This window comes from Ammodytes marinus, assembly GCF_949987685.1.
Source record: "Ammodytes marinus genome assembly, chromosome: 19".
Lineage (NCBI taxonomy): Eukaryota > Metazoa > Chordata > Actinopteri > Uranoscopiformes > Ammodytidae > Ammodytes > Ammodytes marinus.
In genome coordinates, this window is record NC_137223.1 from 21,645,637 (window position 1) to 21,662,772 (window position 17,136).

At 43.0% G+C, this 17,136-nt stretch overlaps 1 protein-coding gene across 1 annotated transcript in view; it reads right to left on the reverse strand.

Annotated features, from left to right (window-relative positions):
* enah (ENAH actin regulator) overlaps positions 1 to 16,758 on the reverse strand; it is a gene marked incomplete at its 5' end in the record, with an annotated part of 74,981 nt that extends 58,223 nt beyond the window's left edge. Inside the window, 2 exons of the mRNA XM_080048376.1 lie at positions 3,616 to 3,781; positions 16,664 to 16,758. Of these exons, the coding sequence (XP_079904502.1) occupies positions 3,616 to 3,781; positions 16,664 to 16,758 (261 nt within the window). The remainder of the gene's footprint in view (positions 1 to 3,615; positions 3,782 to 16,663) is intronic.
* Between the last annotated feature and the right edge of the window lie 378 nt (positions 16,759 to 17,136).

The window sequence follows — 17,136 nt, forward strand, 5'->3', positions numbered from 1 at the left end:
TTAAAAGGAATACAGTTGAGTGCGAGTTCCATTTAGTAATTCTTAAATAATTCCACTCAGTTCCACTCGAACACTTTTTGGACTAGTGTAAAAATCTATTCTACTGCCAGGAAAATGGAACTTTTTCTGCACAGTAATTTCAAATTGAAAGCTCTCCACGGGAACAATGGGCTGAATCAAATCCCTCTCCCAGTTCATTTTGTCTGTAAAACATCCACATGAAGAGCTGAGTTTCAATCAGCTCCACAATGATTTTTTAAAAAATGCAAAGAGATTGGAGTTGATTAGTGGATGGAATCTGCTTTTGAGTTGAGATGATGTTTGAAGTGCTCAGAACTCCACACAAAAGAAAGAGCTGTGAGAATAATGTCTTTCAGCGTGAGTACTTAATCAGGGTCGCCATGAAAAACATCACAGAGAATTTAGAGCATCTTTAAATGTACTTCACATTTCGCTTTTCCATCTACTTTGGAAGTAGGTGGAGTTGTACCGGAAAATGTAGATAGACAGACAGACAGACAGACAGACAGACAGACAGACAGACAGACAGACAGACAGACAGACAGACAGACAGACAGACAGACAGACAGACAGACAGACAAACAGACAAACAGACACAGACACACACACGGGAGGGGGTATACTGTATAGACACACAACGGATGGACCCACAGTGTATCAGTCCTGCCAGAGAGTCTCCTATATAAATGGAGGATTAAGCTGTGAGCTGATCCGATCCTTCTCCTCCGTCTTCCAGGATCCTGTCAATGTATATGTATGTATTCATATGAGCTTCAGTGTGTGTGTGTGTGTGTGTGTGTGTGTGTGTGTGCGTGTGCTCATGCTCTCACGTATATGTGCAGCAGATATAGTTTAGCAGTCCGTGAGATGTGCTGACATCCACTGGACTGAGAGTCGGAAAGTCAAATAGAAGACTCTGGAAAATGATTCAGTGGTAAGGCCGATGTGTGTGTGTGTGTGTGTGTGTGTGTGTGTGTGTGTGTGTGTGTGTGTGTGTGTGTGTGTGTGTGTGTGTGTGTGTGTGTGTGTGTGTGTGTGTGTGTGTGTGTGTGTGTGTGTGTGTGTGTGTGTGTGTGTGTGTGTGTGTGTGTGTGTGTGTGTGTGTGTGTGTGTGTCCATGTCTAATATGGCTACTATTAATTTCAATTTCCATGTCAGAAGCGCCTTCCATCATGTCTCTATTTCACACAGTAGCAAAGCTCCAGCGCAGTGTGAGGAAAACACTGTCTGTCTGTCTGTGTACTCCAGCGAGCAGATGGCAACTAAACACACACTCGTTCCTCTCAAGGATCTTTGCGATCAGCTGGGGGGAACAAAGCCTTTTACAATAGATAAAATGGCAACACACAAAGATACATGGAACACTGTATCCATTTCCTGGCCCTTAAAGGTGGAGGCAGTGATTCTGGAATATGTTTGTTGACAAAATCCCTAAAAAAAAAAAAAAAAAAAAAAAAAAATAGGCTTTGTAAGCAGGTATGTAAACAAAGGGGCCAAGATGCCCGTTTATAGAGCCTAGGCTGTGTATTCACAAGTTCTTTTTTTAGCGCGCACACACAGACAGATAGCAGATCATGAGGGGATATTCACTGATTTTGACAAAAAGTGATGTTGTCAATGTCAACAAACTTTCTCCAGAATCGCTGACTCCACCTTTAAAGTTAGTGTTTGGCTCCTGGGACCCCATATGACATATGAGACCCACATACCCATACCTGCTGACAACTTCACCTTCTTTAAACTGTATAACTTGTCCACAACGCGCATACTGAGGCTATACACGTAATATCTTGTATTATGTTTATTGTTTGTTTATTGTTTGTTGGATCCCCATTAGTTGTCACCATTGTGACAGCTATTTTTCCTGGGGTCCCTAAAAAGCAAAACAATTCCTATACAGTTTTCCCAAAATAGGAATCACATACACAAAAAAAATCTGAAAAAAGCAATTACATTTTTCTCATAAAAAAGAAGAAACTCAAATCATAGCCTACATCATACCGTGTGCATACACACACCCGCTTACCCACATTAGATGCCTAAAGGTTCATATTGTAAGCATACAGAATACATTTGCATGCACCATACATACACACTACAAGTATACATTCAGAGATCATTTCATTAAGAGCTGTCCCTATATATAAGTTTAAACTAAGAATTCAAAATAAGGCACTCTGCAGCTTTACAAGCTTTACATGTGACACATGAAGACCACAAGATCTTCAGTCTGTTCATGTAGTCATGTGGGGACAGCGATTCAGTAGAAAAAAAAGGGGGGGGGGGCACCATAGCTTGCAACATGCCCGTTTACTAGGCTGTGTATATCAACAATTTTCTCAGCACACAAACAGTACAGACAGGTACCTATGACTGAATATTTTCATAGACCATGTTTGGTAAGCAGTCCACTTTTCCATGGTCCTCTCAGATCTAACGGTCACTATGATCTTTAAAGCCCACTGTTTGATTGGTGGGCATTCACACTCAGACATGGTCCAGTCTGCTGTATGGGTGGCCATTGGATTGTAACCACATGGGACCTATTACTACGTATGTTCTATGACATATTTAAAAAGATTTGAAATGTTAGGAATAGAGCCAAGCTTGTTCTGCAGCTGCATATCATTAGTCCATACATCAGACCAACTGACTTCATGCACGTAATGACGAAAGGTTCCATGTGTGTGCTAGAGGTCTAGGGTCGGCCAGTATCCAATTTTTGATCCCTTTAAACCTTTCCTAAATTACACCCCAGAACATGGTATTAAGGTCAGCTGATACCCATTGCTACTGATTAGCCCATTTGGTTCAGTTTCTACATTTTACATGTAGAATTATTACAAGATTACATTGAACACTTCAAGATGAAGACAGTTACCCTCGCGAAATACAGATTTTTATCGAACAGCACTCGAACACATCCCAATGTAACCCAATACAGTAACAAACTAAAACACTGCATGTCACTTACATCATGTAAAGTGTTTTAGGCTGCAATCTTCCATTAAAGATGCTATGATGAAGATTGTTTTTTGGACCCACTCAGTTTACGTTGGCCATCTTTTCTTTCTTATTACCCCTTCTGAGATGAGGCTGTCACGTGCCATAAAGCGACTGTGAGTGCTTTGTCTGAATAGCTTTGTCCTTTTTTGATGGGTTTCTTTATTTGACAAATTAGGCATCAATCATTTAAAGGAGCTCCGTCATCACTTTTATAGCATCTTTAAACAGAGGCATCGGTGCAGCTGCTGGATACGGACACACTTATTTAACATTATTCTATCAACACAGACATTTACATCGATAGTCTGGCGTTATAATTGATTTGGGTGTGTACTGTGGAGTGGGTAAGACTGTTTTATAAGCAGGCTAGCATTGCTTGTTGCCTTGCACTAGCCTAGCAGCAGCAAACTCTGCAACAAGAAGGACTAAATGAAATGTGTTGACAGCTGTCTCCAATGACACCCAGGGTAACTTGGAAATGAGGTCCAATGTCCAAAATTCCGAACTACCCCTTTAAGGATTTACCCACCCAAGCCTGTACAGGTCTTAGGAGGGCAATCAGCCATAGTGGTCTAATCATCCACTGACCTGGTGATCTTGTATCTTGCGGCCCACCACTCTGAAGGCGTTGTTGCCCGTGTGATGGTAGATGTGGACCCTGCTGAAGCCCGTGGAGCCTCCGGCGGGGACCCACTTCTTATTGGCATCGTCATAGACCATGACCGCTGCTCGCGCCTGGCAGATACTCTGTTCACTGCAACAACAAGACACACACAGAAGAACAATTCATTATACAATCCTATATGATGGTCAACCAATGCTATTCATCTGATAATGTACTGTGGTTTACTGAAGCCGACCCAATGTGGCCTTGAGGAGCATGTTAACAAACCGTGCTTTCTCCTGTTTTTTTCTCTTTGAAGTAAACTTTTTTTTTTTTTTTTTTTTTTTTTTTTTTTTAAATCGTACACAAGTTGTATTCAAGTGGTAATAGCCTGAGGGACGTTTTGCTCTGTGGGTGTTACTGGTATGATGATGGTGATAGAGCAGGTATGCAGACGAGTCATGTGAGAGACAGGACTATACTGCTGTAACTGAGAACACACAGCCGACATCTTAACCTCCGGTCAGTGTGACCCTGCTACACACAAACAAACAAGACACACTGCAGATGAATGCCCGTTAACTTCATTTAACTACATCATGGTGGATACTTCTGAGTTTGTTATTTTCAGCCTTTTTCTGTTTTTGGAACTGTATGGTCACAGTGTTGGTCTCTCTGTTGGACACATGTTTACCTCTGTTATTGAAACGGCACTCGTGATTTCATGATTTCCACTAAACTGAAGTAACGACATTCATAACTCAACATATTGACTTTCCTATGTAGCAAGCAATGTTCAACAGTTCCATCTAGGTGTCCATACATCAGGGGTTAATCCACACCTATGGAATGTTCTCCAGCCAATCATAGAGTATTCACACAGAAAGTATTCATAAACCTAGAGTCCACTACACAGCTAGCACTTCAGATGCTTCCACAATGACATATTTTGATAGTCACCCACTTTATATATAAATATGTCCGTAAAAGAAGATGGGATTAATGAAAAGGGAAGAATAGACCGAGACAACAGGGGAATACTTAAAAGATAGAAACACTGGCTTGGTTGCACTACATCGCTGCTATCGCCGTTAGCATTTTTCTACAGTATACAGAGTGCGAGGACTAGCATACAAGCACGAGCAGGAGTGAATCCATTTGAGATTTCATTTACAATCATTTCAGCCCTCGAGCACAAACATAATGAACTCTTCTTCATGGGAGTCTGGCTGTGTTTTGTAGCCGTCAACTAAATAACTACAGGATCTCACAGAGGGTTCGGTGACATGCTTTAGTAGTAATTAATAGCTGGACACCTAGCAGCATGCCATGAGTTTAAAGGGACACTCCGGCTATTTAGTACTGCGGTTTTCATAAAGCTGGGAGGATTAAGCAAAATTTTTTTTTTTTTCTCAAAATTATCAAACATTTTAAATGCTTTTTCAAACTCCTAAAGCAGTGATCCTACATTTCCCAAGATGCCATGGCAGTTACATTATTTAAGATATTTGAATAGACAGTCACAATCTGCGTATTGTGCGATCAATTCTACTATTTAAAGTCCAATCTGAGAAAGAATTATATATAACCCTAGTGAGTAATTTCCTCAGACTTTGAAACACAAAAAAACGTACTGAACTTTTTCACAGGCTGTGTAGCACTCTTCCTCCTGACAAGTCAACTGACCTTTACAATTGGTGGAGTGCTCTATTAATGTGCTATCCTTTCAAACGGCTCCACTCACCCACTGTGCACAGAGTGTGTGACTGTGTGAAAGAACTGGACAGAAACAGTTCATTTTGAATTGTGCAATTATAACCGCTAGACTTCCACACAACGAAAGAGGGGGGGAAGCCGTGGAGAAGAAAGCTATTCAGAACTGCTGTATGTCGTAGAGAAAGAGACATAAAGTAAGCAGAAAAAAAGCATAGTTTGAGACGCAGAAAGCATAAAATATTGAGTAAATCAAAATGACTTGTGGAAGTAAAAACAAAAGAGTTGAGTCAAGCTGACGGGGCGGCACACACACAAGAACCAGATGTATCCATGTGAACATCCCCTTCACACACCCTGCCTTCACTAGTAACACAGTCACACCTCTGCTAATGTGTTCCCATTCGGACAACAGGAGCTGAGCTGTGCCGCTCACACTCTACTACAGCAGCCTGTGAACTCGCGCTACGATCGAAAATCTCCCAACATGCTACATTGAGAACACCTGAGCCCAGATCACAAGCACACTGCAGCCGGCAATGTAGAGAGAGAGGAGGGAAGGAATGAAGGCAGGAACATTAATTCATGGCTCACGCCGAGGATATTACAATTTTCTACATGATTAAACTTTTCATTTTTATTAAACATGGAGCGGAGTGGGTTAAGAATCATCTATTTATTTTTTCGCCGTGGCTCAGTCAGTCAGTAGAGACTTCGGCAGCTGAGTTTGTCTTTGTCCATGGAAGTGAAGTATAGTTTGGTTTTTACAACGTACCAAAAAGTCCACATTCCATGACTTCATTTTTTTTTTATTTGAACAAAATATGCTAAATATGTTTTTTTGTTCGATTCCATTCATTGTTAAGTCTTCAAAATGCCATAAACATGTCAAAATGCCCCTTACTAGTCTCCTGGGCTAATGAGTGAGCTGGGCTGGAAAACGTTCTGAATGATTTTACATCCCGGAGCCTTTTCCACTGTCTAACAAAAGAGACTGCATGGGAAATTGTCTTGATTGCATGCAGCCAATCAAAGAGGGGCACGACATCCGAGTGCTTGTTTGTTGATTGTGGTCGGATGGGAGGTTGGTGTTCTATGTGCCTCCATGATACCGTGGAATAAATTCTAAATTCAAGTTCCAGGAACACTGGTGTATAGGTCCCAAACCTTCACCGCAGTGTGCCTGTGTCTATGGGATTTACACACACACACACACACACACACACACACACACACACACACACACACACACACACACACACACACACACACACACACACACACACACACACACACACACACACACACACACACACACACACACACACACACACACACACACACACACACACACACACACACACACACACACACACACACACACACACCTCTTGACTAGACATTTCTGCTGTGTGTGGAGGGTGGTAATAAGCTTGTGTGACTCAGCTAAAAGGCCCATTACTCTATTTTCCTTATAATCACTGCGGGCTTAGCGCCAGAGGAGTCCACCATCAGAAGGTGTTTTTATGAAGAGGAAAACATGGCGACTAAAAGAACAAGAAAACAACAACATGCGACACGACTACAAAATCCTTCAAACGCATCTGTGTACAGAGCAAAGCAGACATGACACAGTTACTGAATGACTTTGACATTTATGCTTTGGTTCCCTCGCTTAGCCACAAACACAAACAAACAACGCACAAGAGACAGTCAGAGTGTACAATTATCTTTCATTAACGTTAATGGCAGCATCATTAACATTGCTCATTGGGATTAATGCACATTATGAGTTGGTGTGTTGCCCCCTATGCACCTGCAGCTACTCTAGGGATATAAAGTCAGAGACAAATCCCAGTGAAATGTGAATGTCCACTTGTTATGTAATTGACTGGTGTAATTTAGTCCTGTTGACCTCCCCCCTCACCCCCTCATCTCCTTGTTAACCCTACCATTGAAAACACCAGCTATTACTCTGTCTTTCTCTCCGGGAGCCAATTTACAAAATGACTACTACCTTCCACCCAGATGTATGTAAATATAAAAAATATGTTTATGTTTTTCCAGAGTGGTGGCCTTGATAGCAGCTATGTACAAATCAAAACAGCGCAGTACAGCGGGCGCTCGAGGTGTAGTGGTTAACCCTCCCACCCCACCCCGCCCCATAAAGGCTCAGTCCTCAGAAGCAGAAGCTGCAGTGTGTAAAGGAAGAGCCCAGAATGAGCCTTTACATAGGAGCGGGGCGAGCAGCCAGGTTGCACCGCCATTTTTCTACAATAGCAACAGAGCATTGCCATCTCCTTTTTTCACCACTAGATGATGCTAAATACTCCCATATTACACACTGCACCTAAGAGAGGCCCCTATGAAGTGAAAGGACACACACACACACACACACAAAGAAGAAAAAATCTGCAGTTCTGACTAGAATAGGAATGGTGAATGTGATATGAGATGAGAATATTTTCATCTGGTTCATTAATGTTAATGAAGCTCCCCGAGTTAGGAACGCTTCTGACTTCAAAGGAGGAACAGAACAGCTCTGGGGGGGCCGCTATGATGTCACATCCTGCTGTCTGTGTGTGTGTGTGTGTGTGTGTGTGTGTGTGTGTGTGTGTGTGTGTGTGTGTGTGTGTGTGTGTGTGTGTGTGCAGAGAGCAATGGATCGCAGTGGAGAAGATGAACTAGATAGAAGCTGACGCTTAATGTCACTCTATTTGACTACTATGGGATGGGAGGAAATGGTGACTAATTTCACTGCTGATGATAGGCCAAAGTTACATAACCAACCAACTGACAAGTCTAAAAATAGGAGCAAAACCAAAAAAGGGGGGAATAACTGAAATCTCACTGGCTGTGTCTGCAAACACAATGTGACAAACCCGGGCCGTAAATGATGACTTAAGTCTCCTCTCTCCTCTCCACTCCGCTGTGCAGTAGATGATCTGGTATAGATTGTCTGACAAGAAAATAACTCTTTTCATTCAATACTCAAAATACTAAGAATTTAGAGGGCCATAGCAATGCCAGCATCTCATTTCCAGATGCTGAAGGACAGGCAGACTAATCCAACAACCTTGACCTGGCCGGGCTTGAGGCCTCATGTTACGCAGAGTATCAGATAATAATACTGAGAGCACTGATCCTCTCTTGTGTCCTCACTCAGTGCTGCTGCTCATTTCAATCATTTTATGTCAGTTAAAAGGTGGAGTCAGCAATTCTGGAGAACGCCTGTTGTCAAAATCACTTTTTGGCAAAATCAGTATATATCCCCTCACGATCCGCTACCTGTCCATACTGTGCGTGTGTGTGTGTGTGTGCTGAAAAAAAATCTAGTGTTTATACACAGCCTAGGCTCTGTAAACGCCAACGGGCATGTTTTCTAGCTACGGTGGGCCTCCTTTGCTTACATGCCAGTTCACACAGCGTTGACAACACAATCAAAGCATTGGTGTAATGGCACTTTACGAGCAACTGTTTGTTTACAGCGTTCATTCATTTCACACTTACAGGGGCAATTTCATTGAACTCTCTGGGGGATTCTTTTGGGCCTGAACAGATGCACATTTTTCTCACATAGCTTCCTATGAAATCACTGAGACCGTTACCATTTCAGCTGCTCGCATTCACTCAATCAGCTGCTTTCTATTACGGCGCTATTCTCCCTTTCACCTCTCCCATTTAATTTCATCTATAACCCTCAGTGCACACACACACACACACACACAGGTCTATTTCCCTGTCATCCACCGGCTTCTAGATTCATTAGTAAGAAACTCATTTCGGAGGTATTTCTCTTCTCTCTCTCTCTCTCTCCAAATTGACTCGTTTTCTGCAGTTTGCTCTTTTTGGCTCGGGACCGTCCCCACAATAAACTGATGCTCTGCCTCTGAAAGGCCACAGTCAGCACTTTCCAAGCTCCGGGGGAGGAAGGGCTATAAATCCCGTGATGCTGGAACCAAACATGCACGCAGAATCCTAATAAATATTGATGTTAAAGAAGGCTTTTCCTAGCCTGGGTGTGGAGGGGGGGCGTCCCTAATGTTATGAACCAACAGGAGAGGGAGTCAGGAGGAGAGGCACAGGGGGGAACTAGAGGGCTGACCCGGGGCTTTGAGCAGCTGCTTTGGACGGAAGGATGGAGGAACTCTGGAGAGCATCCCGGCCACATCTGCATCCTTTCTCTGCAAGGTTGTCTTACATTGCTTACGACTATTTGAAGCCTGTAAAATGGTACTCAGGACAGCCCAATGTTTTGTATTCTTATTTATTACTCCGCTTCACTGACTCGCCCTTCCGTCGCCGTCTTTAGTTCAAAGCCATTATTCCTTATCTTTCTCTCCCTGCCTCCTGTCTGCTCTCTCGTTAATCAGCGGTCCCTCATGTAGAGTACAGAGTATGCAGAGGGTTTCCAGCCCATGTGGAAGTGATCAGGGGCGGGCAGGGAGGGAACAGCAGAGGCCCCACGGACAAGAGAAAGTCCCTGTGTGTTGTGAAGCGCTGCCTGGAGGTATTGGGCCGAATGGTTTGTCTGAATCACAGTAAATTAAGACCGGGGATTCCAAAGTGGGCTCAAGAGACCATCAGATTCAGTTTCCAATGGTTTCAGATGATTGTTTCTTCACAACATTCAGAATCACTTGACTTCAGTATTTTCAATCCCAAAGACAGAATCGATAGAAGAATGACGGTTTGAAAAGTGAACTTGATGGACGATCCATTGATAGTGACACCATTTAAAAACATGGCCTAATATGGGCTGATAAAAATATAATTTTCTTTCCACAAAAGGGACCCAAATCATAAGAAAACCACCTGAGAGCATCTTTGCAAACAAACAAAGCCTTCCTCTAAATAAAGATGGACACAGTGTCAGTAAGATGGTGATTAACAGTCCCACACTGGACTCCCTATCTTCTCCCCTGTCCAACCCCGCTGCCATTTTATAGGGAGTGTAAACCCAGTATTCACCGTAGCAACACAGCCGTGCACGGGCGCAGGCTGGTGGACTGCTAAAAAGAGAGCACGAGTACAGGTGTGTAGAAATGTGCCTGTTCAACATTCAGCTGTGTGCGAGGACGCTCAAGGTGTAGTGGTTTAAAGCCCCCCCCACAATAGAGGCTCAGTCCTCAGAAGCAGCAGACCACGTGTTTGAATGCGGCCCGTGGTCGTTCTCTGCATGTCATCCCCCTCTCTGCCCCATTCCATCTCTGTCTCTCCGCACTGTCTAATAAAGCATAACAAATAGAAATTAACAGCTGTGTGTTTGCATAGCGGTTACCTTCTTTCACTCACACACACACACACACACACACACACACACACACACACACACACACACACACACACACACACACACACACACACACACACACACACACACACACACACACACACACACACACACACACACACACACACACACACACACACACACACACACACACACACACACACACACAGCTGGAGCCTTGAGAGAATACCCTCCACTTATGAGAATGAGTCATCCACTCTCGCAGAAGGTGGCAGGGAAAGAGATTGAGCAGGAGACGACCAGTGTGTGGCATGATAGCAGTAAAAACAGCTGAGGAGTGACAAAGAAGCCATCACCACTAGTGGCTATATATAACCGAGCACAGCCCACAGCAAGCCCACAGCGAGCGTGTGCGTGTGTGTGTGTGTGTGTGTTTAGCAGCCAGATGCACAGACACAGCTCCTTTCAGAAATGAAGTGATGATTCCCGGCTCTGTTACCGTGAGTAAAGGTCAGAGTGTGGCCAATAGCTCCAGCAGGATTCAATAAGGACTCACACTTGTCGCTTATAGTTGGTGCAGTGCCCCAATCAGTCACAGTCTCAAAAGGGCTTCATAACCCCCCCTCTTCCTCACCGGAACTGTGACTAAAAATGACAACTCACTATATTAACTGATCCAGGAGTAAAAGCTTATTAGGCACAGGGAAATAGGGAAAAAACGGTAGTCAGATGGTAGGGTCAGAATTTGACGTAAACAAACATGAAAGCATGGCTCCATCCTGCCTTGCACCATCAACCATGCCATGTTAAAAGTCGCTTAAATCCCTTTTCTTCGCCATTATGATGCTCTGTTTTAACTTCAGCATGTTGTCTTGACTACGTCTACATGCCTAAATGCATTGAGTTGCTGCCATGTGATTGGAAGATTAACTTTTTGTTTTTATAAGCAATTGAACAGGTGTACCTAATAAAGTGGCCGGTGAGAGTGTATATCAGCTATAACTTCACTAAACAAAAATAAATAAAAAATAACAGCACGGTGGATAAAATCCTCTATAAAGTAATGTCATTTTAAACTGCTACAATGACATGTGTATTGTTATATTGTATTGCCTGGAAAGCTATTGGCAAAATAACAGATGGCAAAAAAGAAAGTGTGTGGTGCTTTGGCAGATTTCATTCTGTTTGAGTACTTCAGGTTCAGGTGCTGCAGGGTGAGCAGGATGGAGGCATTTAGACTTGATCCACACACCATCAGTTAACTGTGTATCCTGTTTTAAAGTGTCTAATGCGTGTTCACATCTGGGTCCAATTGCAGTCAAACACACATTAAAGCCAGGTGTAGAGAGAGAGAGAGAGAGAGAGAGAGAGAGAGAGAGAGAGAGAGAGAGAGAGAGAGAGAGAGAGAGAGAGAGAGAGAGAGAGAGAGAGAGAGAGAGAGAGAGAGAGAGAGAGAGAGAGAGAGAGAGAGAGAGAGAGAGAGAGCATCATCACCATTGTCAGCAATCCCTTCCAAAATAAATCCTAATTTAGGTGTGACACTATCCAATTCATTTTGTAGCCAACACACAGTCCTGACTGGGTAGCTAACAACATCTCCGCTTAATCTAAACTGGAACAGCCAGGGAGAAAAAATGCTGAGAAGAAGGTAACACAATACCAGTGCAAGATCAAGGGATAAATCTGCGCCTATTCTGAGTCCGTTCTGCTACAGTATTTAAATGTAATCAGATGCAACTATCAGCAAGGACACTCCATGAGCACAGGCAGCAGAACAGATTGCGGTAGTCTTCCTGCATTGTTCCTCATGTTAAGAAAGGAAGTGTGATAAAATATAGTGAAGATTCAACTCAAGTGTGTGCTGCTTTGAGGCACAGACCCATCTGCATTTTGCAACAAAAAACTAAAAACAAATGGGAAATTTAACACTAAAAGTACATGCACCTCTAGTCTACATTGTAATCATAGCTGAATTTTTCTTAACAATAATTATAGAAAATGTTATTTCTCTAAGGTCTTCAAAGCTTTTTACACTCTTAAGACTATTTTAACAAGAATAACATGTAAGCTAATATCACTGCTACATTAGTGCTGCTGTATATTCCCTAAAAAAATTATGCAAGTTTATAATGGTGTAAATTTTAAAACATTGTTTCCAAGTTATTACCTGGACAGGACTAGACTATGGACTGGCACATTCAAACACCAGGCTTGTTTAAGATGTAGCTGGGACCAATACACAGTAGACCCCTATTGGATTCACTGAGGCTATAAGAAGCTCAGACAGAGAAAGCATTAGCTAAGTGCAGAAGCAGAGGAATGATCCACAGGTGGCTTCCCTCTGTATAATGACTCTGCCCTTTTCAGCACCATGGCAACCGGCATCATTGTTGATCGCCCCCTGGAGAGCGGGGTGGGAAACCCCTGGACAGGCCCGACTGACCTTTCATTAAATAAACTGCCACACTTTGTTACAAATGAGACGCAAACAAACAGAGCAAAACAACGGCTTTACGATGCATCTGGCTGCCATTTACCAGTGCGGCCGTAAAATAGAGCAGCAACTCTTTGGCAACTATCCTCCAAGTGAGAGAAAGTGTGAGGAGGGAGAAAGATGAGACATACTATATCAAACAAATGCCAAATGCACTTATATCACTAAGACATTTTGATAACATTCTTACAATCTCTTGAAAAAATAAGCCAATAAGCACTGTACCATACATACTCCAGCACGACTATGGGACGCCAGCACACCGCAGACTGTGTTACCTAACACAACATCTGTGTGGAAGTGTTCATGTAGCATGTTGGGTCACTGTGTGTTCATGTAGCATGTGAACTGTGTGACTTTTACATTTACACACACGGTAGTGTATGCAAGAGTGCAGCCTGGGTGTTTACTGGCACTTTTTTTTTTCAGAGTCCAATCACGTTCCCCATTCACACCGGGACAGGGAACACATTGACATCAGAGCAGGTCTGGATTGGACCTAGTGGCACTCTCTTTCACTCCTAGTATATAACCATGGAAACCAACAATTAAAGCCTTCAGATGGACAACTGTATCGGCCTGTTTCAACACAAAGGTGGATTGAGGCCAAGAGGTGTTTAAAGTTCATAAAAATACCTGTTAAATTCTGTTGCACTGCCAAATATCCCCATGTGAATAGGACGTTTGTCCCTCATGGGCAACCATAGGTGACTTCTGGTAACCTTTGTGAGGCACCTGAACTCATATTAAATGGGCTTCTTTTTTTACACAATCTATTTTGACATGTCCAAGAAGGAAAAAGTGTGATTTATCATATATCAGTGATGAGGGCTGAATCCCATGTATTGTTCATGCTGGCTCACCGGCGTGACTCACTGGAACACACTTCATTATTCAACAGAGCCATTATTCATTAATGTCACATTTTATAACACCTGAGCTGTTCCTACTGAGACATGTCAGGATGTGTGCTGTGATCAGGCCAATGATCATCCCTTATTAGCTCAGAATCAAACATGACAAACAATAAATATGTCTGGCCAAGAATGTATCATGTATGCCTTTCATTAATGACACATAAGACAGAATTCAAGTTAAATAAAAAAAATAAAAAATAAAATACATCTGCAACTAAGTCAGTCATTGTGATAAGACAATATAATGTTTTTCTTTGGTTTAATTGATTGTGTCTTTACAAGCCTGACGTTAACTTAATGTCGCTTTTAATCACTGTGTTCTGTTTAAATCACTAAACTAAGACTATGTTCTAAGGAGCACTAATGAGTTTGAGTCAAACGTATAGCGAGAGGTGCTTGGGTTTACGTGTACACATCGGCACAAGTGGAAACATTTTCACATTATATGCCATGTGTATATCACCTTATAATGTCGGGCCTCAATCCTTTCTCAAGACACAAAAACACACAGCAACACTGAGAGAATGTGTTGTTCACGCAGACAGACAAACAAACAGACAGACTGGAATCACTAGATAATCTCCATCAAGCTAATCACAAAATCATTAAGTCTTAATACAAAAAGGGATACACATCGCTGGTGAAACGATTTGGAAAATAACAATCCCAATAATTCTGTCCTCCTAATTGGCCGAGCCCCCACTCTGAGTTTAGTCAGCGTTCTGAACGCTACGCAGTTGCTATAAAAAAAAATATTCTCTTGTGATGTAATGCAGTGCATGACGGATGCTGCAGGGTGTGTGTGTGTGTGTGTGTGTGTGTGTGTGTGTGTGTGTGTGTGTGTGTGTGTGTATGTGTGTGTGTGTGTGTGTGGTTTGCCTTTGTCATAGGTCAGGTATAGACCATATCATATGCCTGGAGCTGGGGCATTCAGTGAGGAGCTAAAGGACAATGAGACAGTGTAGATCCTTGCTGGCCTTTAAGGAAGCTCACTTGGTCTATGGGGATGTAGCTCAGTGGGTAGGGTGGTCGACCCACAACTGCAGGGTCGGCGGTTCAATCCCCCGTCTCCCTGCCACATGTACAAGTGTCCCTGGGCAAGACAATGAACCCTAAATTGCTCCCGGTAGTTAGCTTGAACCCTGTGTGTTAGCTGCTGCAATGTGTGCTCCAGTTGTAAGTCGCTTTGGATAAAAACGTCTGCTAAATGTCATGTCATGTCTATAAGGCCATTGAGACACATTAGCCATCGATGTGTAAATCCATCTGGTGTGTCTGATGATGGGCCGTTTTATTAATATTAAACAGCGCAGCGCACATTGTAACAGCATTTACATTGGTAAATGCTAAAGTGGTGGTAACTGTCTAGAAGAAGGTTAAGGCTGAAGGGCTCCAAAAGCGTTAACATTGAGCTTGGTTTTCTCAGTTTTTTTTAATAGACTAGTCGACTAGTCTAAATGTAAATGCTTGAGAAATGGTGCAAACAAAGTTACTCTGAATGGAACCCGGATCTGCTTTGATCATGACTTTACAACAAAAGTTTATTTCATTCTCTGATTTAAAAAAAAAATTATTAAAAGAAAATACTAAACCACCTGAATCCTGCCATTATCCTTCCCTGCCATCCTTCAAACGGAACACTTCCTCCAGGTGAACACAACATTCGGTCCGCTCAGCCAAAAGACAGATGTTTCCCGACATTTTACCAAGCTGTTTCAATTATTTAGCAATGTCTTCTTGCTGAACATGTTCTACATGTAGAGGTTAGTGCTGTCAGTAGCTTAATCCTAAGCAAGCTCTTGGGGAGACAAGCACAAAGGGATAGAGAAGGGAAATGCTCCAAATGTTGACTCATACCGGAGCATCCTGCTCTCACAGACCATGATTCAATATGAAACTGATGCCCTGAAACCAAACATGAGCATCTGAATGACAACACAGCATTTGAAATTTGAAGGCAAGTCTTCAATTAAGCACTCTGACTATTATTCATGTGGATGGAAGTCATTTTTTGTATTGAGAACACAGAAAGTCCATGATGGTATTGTTACTTTTTTTTTTTTTTTGGCATTTTCAAGCTCTATTGGATAGTACAGAGTTGAAATGGGGAGACAGAGAGAGAGGGGGGATGACCTGCAGTAAAGGTCCACGGGTCGGATTCGAACCCGCGACCACTGCAACGAAGGCCGGAGCCGATATGGTACGCGCTCTATCCACTACGCCACCGGAGCGCCCCGGTATTGTCACTTTTAAGAACTTAATGATTCTCACCAGAGCCTGGGCTTTTTGAGGTTTGTGAAACAGAGAATACCCCCAAGGATCAATTCTAGTTAAACGTCTGACAAACACCACTCTGACAATTTAGCACACTGCAGAGGAAGGACATACAGTATAGAGACTGTTACCAGGTTGGTACCTTACATTTCAATATAAAATGTGATCTATACACAAAGAGTAAAAAAGGGTTCTACCACACAGTTTGCCTAAAGCCACTTTCTATGCAGCTGTGTCTTCAAACAAACATCAACACCCATTCTTATGACACAAAGCCTCCACTGCTCGCTGGTCATAAATGAGCAACAATAAAGACTGGAGTTGCCAAATAAATACAGAAGAAGAAGAAGAAGAAGAATGTTGTGACATCAGATACGTACCGATGGATTTCCATTTTGGAGGCCAGCAATGCACATCTCTGACTGAGGATGAAGCTGGAGGCTTTGGACTGTGGAGCAGAAGACTGGACCTGCATGGCTCCACACACAGCCAGCTCCTCTCCTCCCCCCGTCAGCCTTGCTGTGCTCTCCGGTATCGAGGTAATCTCTCTCTCTCTCTATAGTTTCTCTCCCATCTCTAGCAAACGTCTTTCTTCATCCTCCAAAGCAGCAGCAGCAGCAGTAGTGTTGATGTGCCCGATCCCCCACCACCCCCACACAGCCTTTCGTCTACTCAGTGTCGGGGTGATTCCTTCCTAATTCATATACGCTCGATGTCAGTGAAGGAGGGGAGCCTTCCAAAAGCTCACCCCAGCTGTGTTTCTCCCATAGCAGGGAAATACACACATACACGCCTCTTCGGTCCTTGCTTTTCCGCCGTGGTGACAGACAAGCGCGGGTATCCAGGCAACAGG